At 31.7% G+C, this 12,227-nt stretch overlaps 1 protein-coding gene across 1 annotated transcript; it reads right to left on the bottom strand.

The window, feature by feature from the left end:
* Positions 1-363: 363 nt before the first annotated feature.
* Positions 364-7,263, bottom strand: LOC115715680 (sucrose-phosphate synthase 4). The gene is given in 10 exon segments (XM_030644338.2): positions 364-838; positions 940-1,067; positions 1,186-2,046; positions 2,136-2,198; positions 2,313-2,366; positions 2,478-2,654; positions 2,738-3,536; positions 3,538-4,022; positions 4,390-4,479; positions 6,725-7,263. Coding segments are annotated over 10 exon segments (3,135 nt in total). The 5' UTR covers positions 6,929-7,263; the 3' UTR covers positions 364-564.
* Positions 7,264-12,227: the final 4,964 nt, after the last annotated feature.

The following is a 12,227-nucleotide window of genomic DNA, read 5'->3' as shown; positions in this document are numbered from 1 at the left end:
GGTGTATTGAAGAAAGCTTCCCCATTCACTGTGTGGAAACAGATTGTAAAGCTATCTCGGATTCTTTAGAGTGTCCCGAAGAAGATCTATCGTGCTTTGGTGACCTAATTAATCAAATTAGCGCAGCTTTGTCTCTCCTCCCCAACGCCTATGTCTCACATGTCAGCCAGACAGCAAATACTTTTGCACATAAGTTGGCAACTTGGGCTACGGGGTTAGACGAAGTAGCGTTTTGGATTGGTGATGACTCCTGTAATCTCAATGATTTTCTTTCTATTTAATGGGCACCCTTCCCCTCAAAAAAAATTATTTTTTTAAGTTATAATCATATGAATGTAATTATCTGTTATTAAACTCCTACAATAAAACAAATACATTTCTTATTTATATCTAATACATGAGCTTTTCATCTGTACGTATACATAAGTATAAATGTATGTATTACAAAAACATCATTGGAAAATATAAATTCCACGAGTTTATAGGTAATTTATTATATTTGGTGTTCATATATTTTGCTCACAATATATAACTGTGTAATCAAGATAAATAGTAAATATGAAATCACTGGATTCCAAGAGCTTCCAAAGCTTGTTTGATATGATGCGCCTCATAACTCTCTGAGATGGCAATATTAGGGCTATTTTGTGGGACAACATCTTCTCTTTTGTAACTGTCTATACTCCGAAGAAACTTTTCACTGCCACACTCAACACAGCCTTTTATAATTATGTTCTTCTGAAGCCCAGCGAGCAAGTCTTCAGTATCAGTGTCCCCTCTTTCTCCACTGATGACGACCATTTTGGAGAGTTCAATTCCCCACCTAACGGAAAGATACCTACATACGTACCAATGACAGTTTTGATTTCAGTTAAATACAATAATGACATTAAAGATAATATACAATTATTGTTGTTGAATGAATTAAGCAAGCCTAACCTTAGGGATTGTGCTCTTGAAGAGTACAATGGCACAACATTCAACCTAGATGCAGCTCGTGTAAAGAAAAGGTTGCATCGGAAGCCTCTCATTCTCAGCCTTTGCCTTAGATCATCAACCTTTTGTATCTGCCATTTTCAATTTTCAAGGGTATAACATGTATAAATTTGACTTTGTAACTAAGATTAATATTTTATTATAGTTAATTTATCACTAAAGAAAATGTCACCAAAGGTTAAAGCTCACCTTGGCTCCAGGTTTGAGAGAGTAGGAGTAACAGTACTTCGCTCGGTTAGCTCCTACATAGTCTTTGGTGTCTTCCTCATCCGTTCCTTCTACCCTGATAAGCCTTGCTGCCATGGACCGCACGTTCTCGCCGCCCCATCTATACTCGATATGGGACTCATAGTCTCCATCAGCCACCAAATCTATCCAAGGGTAATACATCTCACTTCCACTTGAGCACACGAGCGCATCCAACTCTTGAACATTGATTTGGCATCTTTTTAATGCTTCCAATGTCTCTCCTAAGCTTGAACCAGTTACAAGCACAAACCCTGTTCGGCCACCCAAGCCTGCAGCTTTCATCACATTCTTCAAGATAGGCTGCAACAAACTTTCAGCAAAATCTCCATTGCTTTCGTTGTAACAATCAATGGCTATTACAAATAGCCTCTGCCTTCGGCCAGGGCAGTAGGTAGTAGCTCCGACCTTTCCATTGGAGGAGCCCTTGCTTCGACTTTTTGTAATGGCTTCAATTAGCTCCTTTTGCCTGGTGGCTGGATCCAAGTTTTCAGAGGAATTAAAGTCTATTGTAGCTTCCACGGAGAATCTCAAAGAGAGGTCTTGTACGTCTTTGAGAGAATCACTCATGGGCTCTTCTGGAACAGGCATGATCTCAAGGCGGCTGGTGGGGTGGCGATTACGGCAGTGTTCCACGTGGGAGAGGTAGTTTCGACAATGTTCTATCCATGAAAACTTGTGAATGTTCTTTAGCCCATTCTTTCGGCAATCCAGCCAAAGGTTTTTGTCTGCCACGAGCTTTAGAAGTGCATCTTCTATGGCTTTATGGTCATGTGGATCGACTAAGACCCCATTATTTAATGCCTGTACTAGAATAATTCATCATTTGTATCAACGAGGGAAAATACAATATATCTTCTCTTATAATATAGCATGAAAACTGAAATTATTACCTTCAAAATGTCAACAGGACCTCCATTTTTAGTGGCGACGACGGGTAAGCCATATGCAGCCGCCTATAAATTAACATGTACAATTGCTAAATTTTTGAATGGAAATACACCATATGCATCTACATAATGACTTTTCTTTCTGTAGTGTACTAAGAATCATATGTATAAAATTCTTACCTCTATAATTGTGAGACCAAAAGGTTCCACTAGAGCTGGGTTGATGAATACTCCCTGCAATCAAAAAATAATCAAATAAAATCGTATTCATATTAGTAATTTTAGTATTCCCAATTTATTGTTTATTTATTGAAGAGACTATCAAGTGATGCAGGTATGTATTACCTTTGTCTTCGCAGCAAGACGATATATTTCGGGGACATCATGTTGCTTATGGTGCTTGGGATAGGCCACTTGACCATACAAATCGTACCTGTCGATGAGCTTGAGCACTGTCGTAAGCACAACGGAGCTGCTATTATGCATTTCTTCAATGTCATCCCTATTGCCAAGTATTAACGTCTGCATCCAAGTACAAAATATATAATAATATACTTAAAGAATATTGGTCATAAATTATTTTACGTACTAATTTATATTATTACCAAGTTGGCAAGCTCCCGAAGGGCTTGGCATTCTCCATAAGCCTTGAGCAATGTAGTAACATTCTTCTTGGGGTCAGGACGTGACAGAGCAAGAATGATGGGCTTGTGAGGGTTGGTGAAAAATCTCATTATCTCAGACCATATAGGAGGTAGATTGGGTTTTTGTTGACCTCTACCAGAGTTTATTAATGATTTAAGATCAGCAGAATCTGATTCAGTAATATCAGTTGTTGTAGCGAGGTTTGAGAAGTCCATCCCTGGCGGTATAACCACCATCCTTGGCATATAGCGGCCAAGACAACTCACACCGCGACGTCTTCTCACTCTCAACTTTCTCTCCAATTTGAGATCGAATCCATCATACAGTCCCCACTGCTCATCGATCTCTTGATGAGTACTGGTCACCACCATTTCTGCCGCATCAATGGCCAACTCCTCGGCTTCAATCCTTCTCATGATCCTGTATGTGGCATTAATATCTTCCTTGGAAAATCTCCCCTGTTTTAGCAACTGTTCGAACTTATTCCGCCCCAGCGAATGTCCCGTCATCACCATCGGCACATTCAGTGCAGCAGAAAGTCGAGCTGCAGCCTCTCCACCATCAGCGTAGTGACCGTGGATCACGTAAGGCCACGTAGGCTTTCCTGTATTGACTTGCTCTCCCAAGACTCTAGCCATGTTGACTATGTGAGCTAGTGCCCCGTCGACGAACTCCTGTATGTGTGGCCAGAGAGACTCCTTGGGAATGTACTCGTTGCGAGGTCCGCAAGGGAGGCGGACTATGTAAGCCCCACAACACAGTAGCGTCGGTGGGGCAGCAAAGCATCTCATTTGGCTCACCGTAGGAGGAGTCAACATCAGTGGATGTGATTTGCCGAGTGAGAAGGTCGACACGGTAGACTCCATTTGTGTTGGCTAGAGCTCTAGCAAGTTCCACCACGTACTTGACTTGACCACCAGTGTCGGAGTCTTTGCCGAGCTCCATATTTTGTCCGCGGACCAAGCCATGCATACTGATTAACACAATGTAAAGCTTTCTTGAAGAAGAAGAAGACTTCATACTCTCATCGTGATCATGGTCTGGCCATATTTGAATCTCGGAGTTGATTCGAGTGATGACATTGTGCTCAAATGTAGTAGAAGCAGCATCATTGTTATCTCCTTTACTACTAATAATGTCCTTTTCACCTTCGGAAAGCTCAGAGAGGTCCTCGGCAGCGTCATGCCTGCCCTGCTCCCTCTCTATACGCCTTTTAGCCAACCTTTGGGCGTCATCCCATGCAATCTACAGTCAGGGAAAACAATTTTTTTTATGCTAATTATATTATACCTCAAAATTTGGTATTGGATGTTGATAATTGAAGATAAACTTGAATAATATATACAATGCGGATGCTACATAACTGTTCTATTTTAACATTTTCATTACTTGAAACGCCACACACTAATTAATACATGAAATCTCCAAACATCAAATTCACAATCATGTAACTTTTTATTAGCTGTTTTGTAATTATAAGTAGTAATGCTTGAGCGCCAGAATCTTGTCTATATACATAGGATTTCTAATAAATATTTGTGTATATAAATAAGAGTGCTCATTCAGTATTGTAAAACATTTTAATAAAAGAAATAAATATGTATACATATACCTGTTTCTTCTTGCGGGCCAGATGCCAAATGCGCCAGCACATATTCTCCAGTCTATTGCTGCGTTCACGGGTATTTCTTGTGGCTATTACCTGCAAACCATCAATGTATATTGTTTATTCACATTTATTGTGACTTTGTTCAGTTATTCTGTATGTCAAATCATTTCTTCTTTCTTATTCTTCGTTTATCGTTTTTGAGGGTTTCAGCGTCCAATGATTTGTCCCCTTCTTTTTTGTTTCCACACGAAACATGCATGATAACATCGATAAGAGTTTTAATAAAAAGTAGAATATGTAAAATTCAATATTCGACTATTATATCATGAATATTTGTTTTGGCATGCCCATAGCAATATTGGTATCGTATTTGTTTCTCTATTTATTACAAATAGTCTCAAATAATAATGTATGTGAAAAATAATACGTGTTTTTATACTATGAAATTTTTAATTTTTTTACTTTTTTACTGTAGGTAATTTTTTTTAAAAAAATACTGTATATGTTTTATACTGTGTATCGTGTTAAGTTTTTATTGTTGTTCTACATACGGTTGTTTTTTAGTTGTTCCATTGTTCTTTTAGTTGTTCTGTTTTGTTGTGTTTACAGTTGTAAAAAATTATGTGACACTAAAATTATAAATTTTTACCCAAAATCCACTATTTTTGTAAAAACCCCAACATAATAACATCTATAGGATTAATAGATTACTCTTCTTGTAGTTAACTTGTTTTGAGATAGAACCTCGTATATCTAGTATCATAGCCAAAAACAAAAATAAAAAATCTAACGAGTATCCAATTCAAATCCAATAATCGGGCCAAAAATACGAGTGAAAAGAGCCGTTTGTAATCCGTTATGAGCCCATAGTATCAACGGTCTAAAAAGATGAGCCAAAGAGCCGCTTGTGATTAGGAAATAGGGAGCCAAAAGTGTCGCCAATCCAAAAATATGAGCCATAAAAGAGCCCCTTGTGATCCGTTGTGAGCCCAAAGTACCGCCGGTCCAAAATGACGAGCCAAAAAAATAGCCATTTGTGTTCTATTGTGAGTCAATAGTGCCACTTGTGATCGAGTTGTCCAAGATTAGTGAGCAAATACTAGTCACAATCTTGGGGGGATGTTACACATTGCTAGGGTGTAGAAATATAATACCATATATAAGATGTATCAGCTATTTCTCTCATAGCTAATTGGTCTTGAGATGAAACTCCATGCACCTTAAATCACACACTTAGAGCAATTAAAAGCTTCTACTATATATCTCCGCCTTTACTCTCCATGTAAGACCATGTACACACCCTTAAATTTTGTAATTTAGCATATCGTTCATTATACCCACATGTTTTAAGTCCAAACGTGAAAAAAAATATATTAAAATTAATTAGACGCATATTGCTAATGTGTTAAAAAATAATAGTATATATAAAATAAATGAATTACTACTGTAATGAAATAGAAATCCATCTATTACATTCCTAAATTCTAAAACTATTAGAAAAGAAAAAACTCGTTTGGTTATACTTTTGATTGTGCAGTGTACTCCAAATCATCATATTCATGGCCCCAATTTAGATGCTGCCTATCACAGAATGTCATATCTTACTTTTTCGCCAACAATATACCATTATATTATATAAGGCGCTCATGCCACGTAGGCATCATTACTCTTATAAATTATATAAGTTATTGAGCTAAAATCTACCGTTCTAATAATACACATGTAGATGTAGTTGATATATATTTTATTTTTGTCCTGACATTACTCTACTCTCATACATAAGATTCTAAAATGCATTTTCTTTGTGTATAGCTACGAAGCGAGAAGAGAAGTATCCACAAAATATTTTATGAGGAGGAGGATGTTGGAATTGTTACTTGTGCGTCCACGTGTGAAGTGAGGAAGATGATTGGATGAATGAAAACAAAAATGATTTCGACCCTACTCACCAACGATACCACCCACCTCTTATTACAACTCTCTACTTAAAAATATATTCAAAATATCTTTTTTCCAAAAGAAAAGAAAAATTGATGACATTATTGATTATGGTTACACTATTATTTCTGCAAATTTTGAAATTTTTTAAATAATTTGCATTATCAAAAATAAATTTAAAGTTTTTTCTTATCACTGGCACTAAATTAGAATATCAACTGTGTTTTCAAAATTATAACCTGTTGTATCATATTGTAATTATAATAAGTACTGTTATAAAAAAAATATATTTTAAAAAATGATTTCCATTGCAAAATTAACTAAAAAATTGGAATTTGCAATCATCTAATTAATATTAATATTATTTTCTACGTTGGTAGTGCTTTAATTTAAGACAAACCTTAATCCAAGTCCTGTGGAGATCTGACTCATCGAAGCTATTAACAACTTCTTCGACAAAGTATTTAGTTGGACTAAACAACTTATCCTGATGATCTTTCTCTTTCACTTCGAACTTTGCAATATTGTTCAGCTTCCCGTCACCCTTTTTCCCCATATCTAAGATTGCCTCCAAATACCCATTTATCCATTCGTTTCTCGCCATCGAACACCTTATATATATTTATATACTTGAAAATATATCTATATATATCTGTATAATACTTTCAACAGAGAAAACTATCTATATGTATTTATTCATTTATGTAGGATAGTATAATAGACACAGAGAAAAGAGAAGAAAGAATGGCTTTGAACTTTAAGACTTTAACAAGGAATGGAGAACACAATAAGACTTGAGCTTAAATAAATCGTTGCAAAAGGTGAGAAGAGAGAGAGAGATGTTAGTGTTTGAATGGAGTTGACACTTTGAAATCCTTTCCTGATGGAAGGATGAGGATCCCCGATCGCTAAAAAGGCCCCTGATTTCAATAAGTTTATTATTTTTATTTTTCCAAAATGAATTTGTCAATATGCATCGGGTGGCTTTGGTTCTCTCTATTACAATCTTATTCTTTTTTAGGGTATATTACTCTAACATCCTTATCCTTTCTACACTTTTTATTATATTCTCCACCATACACCCCAAAACTCTATTCTAAATATATTACTTTTTCTTTATCATTATTCAAAGTATACCTTCATATATATAAATGTAATAATCCTGCGCGTAAGTGTTCCGTATAGGCATTATATTCTTATGGCATCGATACTGTACTTTTTAATAAAAAAGAAAAAACAAAGCTCAAGAAATTAATTCTTTATTGAATAGATTAAAAAGAGATAATCTGGTATTTTAGGTAAAATTTGAAAATTACCTAGGCCGTTCAAGTACAAAAAAGAGAGCAAATATCATGAAAGTATTATATATCTATTAGTAAAGTGTCCTGCCCTTTTTGTCTTTTCTATTCATTTTCAATTAATAATTTCACGGGAGTTGTGGTGGAGTTCTTAAGAGTATCGATACCGTGTGTATATAAATATATTCTAAAAAAAAAAGAAGAACCAGAAGCTTAAAGTGTAAAGTGAACAGTTTTAATTGTTGTAACTTGTGATAATATAGGAAGTTAAAGTAGGAAGTAAAAATGTTATGTTCGATGCATGTATATGCAGTTTGGGTTGATATTTTTATTTTGTTTGCATGAGGATAGTATGGAAGAACCACCCACTATTTAAAATCATTTTTTGTCCTAACCCCAAAGGACACATAGTCATTTGTCATGCATGGCGTGTTCATTCTGCTCTCAAAATTAATTCTCTTCAAAATTGTTTGCAGCCCTACATTTCCTAACCATTTTATACCTAGCATTATGATTATGATCTATCAATTATTCTTTTTCCCTTTACTTATTTGCTACAAAATTGTGATCTATTGAATAAAAGTGCATATATATATATAAATAATATATATCAATGCAATAGAAATGCATGTTTATACAATACAAAAACAAACTTATTTTTGTCATTTAGCTTTTTTTTTTTTTTCTTTGTTTTTGGCTTTTTTATATAATATTTTTTTAGTATATAATTTTTTTTATACTTTCTATTAGCACCTTAACCTTATGGTGCTTTTTATCATACCAATATGGTATTTATTTTAGTAAATATTTTTTTTTACTTGCTATTAGTATTTTAAGGTACTCAATATTATACCAATATAGTATCCAATAATTGATTAATACGTTTTTTTTTTGTCTTGTATTATTAGCATTTATTTTATCTTTTGTTTTTTTTTATATAAATGATCTTTGTAATACTTTTTTTGGTAAATAATTTTTGTACTATATTATTGTCATGTGACACCATAAGTTGCTTAATACTATATTATTCGAATATACAATAATTGATTAACATGTTTCTAAATCATTTATTAAATTAAAAATTATGGGAGCTAATACTTAAATGCACCAATAACAGTATGATATCTTTTATGGTGCTTGATACCTTAATGTGCCCTTTAATATTGTCGTTATTAATATGTACATATCTTTATTAACTTCGATTATTATTTTTTTTTTTATTTTTTATTTGTTATTAATGATCTTTGTATTATTTTTTTTATTAAATAATTTTTTGTACTATTATTATTATGTGATACCTTAAGATGCTCAATACCATATCGATATATCACTTAATAATTAGTTAGCAGTTTTCTAAATCATTTATTAATTTAAAATTTTTAAGAGTTGATATTGAAATTCACCAATAATAGTATGCTAGTAGTGCTTGGCACTTTAATGTGTCCTTTAATATTTTTCGTAATTAATATGTACTTATTTTTATTAACCTCGATTAAAATTTTAATTTTTTTATTATTATATTAAATTTGTAAGAATATCTCCTAGATATATAAAAATTGTATTATATTTGGCCAAAAAAAAAATCTTGTGACATATTTATATTAAATTTTAGTACCATGCTCCAATTCACAATTGTAAAACTTAATGTAATCTTTTTTTTTTTATGAGTGATTGCTAATTATGTGTTTACAGTTATTTTTTTTTTTGTATGTTTTCTTACATAAAAATTTGTGGGTTTTTTTATGTATAATGTTAGGTATAATATTTTTTATGATAATTTTTTATTATTATTATTATTATTAGAATATTATTGTTTGGCATCTTAAGATGTCCAACACTATATAGATATGACACTTATAATTAGTTAACAGTTTCTTATATTAAATTCACCTAATTACAATTTGTGAGACCCAATATTGAAATACACTAATAACAGTGTGCTACCATTTATGGCCACTACTACAAACTAAACATTTAGATGCGGTTTTTTTTCTTCAGGAAATTAATTAATAAAATTTTAATAAAAACACCTACGGAGGCGGTTATTTTGTAATAATTGGCTCCGTAGGTAATAATTTTTTAAATTTTAATAAAAAAAAGCCCTACGGGGTCGATTATTTTGTAATAACCGACTCCGCAGGTGATTTTTTAATTTTAATGAAAAATACATATGGCGTCAGTTATTTTGTAATAACCGACATTATATGTTATTATATAATCTCTCCAGCTATTGTCTTCTTCAAACCCTAAAATAACCAGCAGCCCTTCTTCCTCTCAAACCCACAAAGCCCTCGCCCAACCACCCATTTCTTCCCCCCCTTTTTTTTTTGTTTTCATTTTTCATCTGTTTTTACCCATTTTTTTTTTAAATCTTGCATTTTTCATACCCAAAAATATATTCTTAGAGTTTGATCGTTTTTTGTTTGGTTTTTTAGGGTAAACCGAGCTTAGAGGTGGTGGTTGTAGCTCTGGCCGCCACTTTTGGTGGAGAAATCGTTGAATCTCAATGTCCATTAAGGTATAAATCTAATCTCTAATAATTTTATTAATGGAAATTCCTTTATTTTTTATTTTGTAATTTTTTTTTTTTAGGATTTTCCTATACTGTTAAGATTTTGTTCTTGTGGTTGTGCATGGTGGCCGAATTTTGGTCGGTATTGGGGGCCGGATTTCGGTAATAAGATAAAAATTTAAACTTTAATAGTATATATATGCATGTATTTTGTGTTTTATTGAATATGTATTGTATGTATACATATTTTGTAATTATATATATTGTATGTATATGTATGTATACAAATATTGTAATTATATTGTATATTTTTTATGTATAGTATATGTGTATATTGAATATTTTGAACAAATATTTTGTTAAATATTGTGAATGAGAATAACATAAGAGAGTATTAAAATAAAAAGTTTAGAAATTAATTTCTAAAAATTAGTTTAGCAATTAATTCTATTTTTTTTTATTATTTTTTTTTTCGATTTTTAATTTTATTCATGTGTTTTTTAGTAGCTAGTAAATAGTTAGTTACAACTACTTAACAAGTTACCAATTTTCATTCTTATTAATGTATTTTTATTACTAACTAGTTAGTAATGAATTAATTACTTAGTAACTAGTTACTCATTAATTATATAACTAATAAGTAGTTAAAATAAAGAATATTTTAATTTTGTAGTACTTTTTACATTGTAGGTTGTGAGGTCAATTTGTAAGGATCCGGTTTATTTGGTATTGATTAGTTTCTAGCTAGCTCAAGGTACACATTTACTAGGAAAGATTCTTCAGTGGAGTTGCTTTCGATAATTCCATTTCGAAATAAATAATGCAACAAACTAATTGATGGAGTTGTCCAAAATAAATTAAACTATTTTTTTTATATATATATATATATAACACTTCTTAATAGTATTCTATTAACGAATAATAAAAAAAATTAAATTTTTATGTTTAATTTAGCTACTTAATTAATTTGAAAAAAATACAAGAAAATATTTAGTTTAACACTATATCAAAAATATACATATATATAAAAAATATTTAAGTCAAGCTGAACTTTTTTTATGCTAAAGAAATAAATATATATATTTTTATTTTTTTTCAACTTATGAAACATGCAACTCAACCCATATAATGTAAAAATGAATTATTTTTTTTAATTAGATAAAAAATTTAAACATAAAAACTTAATTTTTCCTCGTACCACCTATTCATGGGTAATACCCAATACTCATTAAAAGTACATATGTATTTTTTTATATTTTCTTTATATAAAATATCTATATGATTTTTTTTTATTTTAATTTAAAATTAAAAGTTAAAAATATGATTAAATTTTTTTATATAAAATATTTATATAATTTTTTTTAATTAGATATATGTAATATTATTATAAAATTAATAAAGTATATTTTATTAAGTAATTAATAATATATTCTATTAGAGTTAACGTAAAAAATTAAAAATTACCGCTAAACTAAAAATTCTGTTACATAACCACATTTTATATAGAATAAATATGTAGATATTTAATTCGACCTTATAAGTATTAGTAAGATAATTGTGTTTTTTTTCCTGGAACTATATAGTAAGATAATTATTTAGTTAACTTTTCTATTCAGCTTACCATGAAGTTCTATGTGAACTTTCCTCTTTTACAATTAATCGTATGTACCTAATGTAAGTGAAAAAAATTTTGTTATACCCGAAATTTGGCTGCCATTTTAGTAGAGGATACGTGTCAAGATAAAGGGAATATGGATCGATGCAATCGCTTTTATGGAATAACTCATTAATTACGTAAGTATCAGAGTATATTTGTAACCTTCTGACTGTAAGGTCTTAGGCGAGGAATCAATATACAAACTGGTACTTAGCATATTAGCGAGAAACCATATGTCACTGAATGCGAAGAGCAAAGCATTGAGGACAGTACACATAGGAAGACGAAAGCGACACATATTGATTGCGGAAGCCCTTAGTATATAATGTACAATCTAAGTGTAACAGTCGGGTCGATTCGAGACCAAGTAAGCGAGGTGCTCGTCTCGTTATGGGAAGACTTCCTGTAACTGTTGGATACATTTTGCCAGGATCTA

This window comes from Cannabis sativa, chromosome 5 (assembly GCF_029168945.1).
Source record: "Cannabis sativa cultivar Pink pepper isolate KNU-18-1 chromosome 5, ASM2916894v1, whole genome shotgun sequence".
Lineage (NCBI taxonomy): Eukaryota > Viridiplantae > Streptophyta > Magnoliopsida > Rosales > Cannabaceae > Cannabis > Cannabis sativa.
This window is presented reverse-complemented; position numbering and strand designations above follow the sequence as displayed.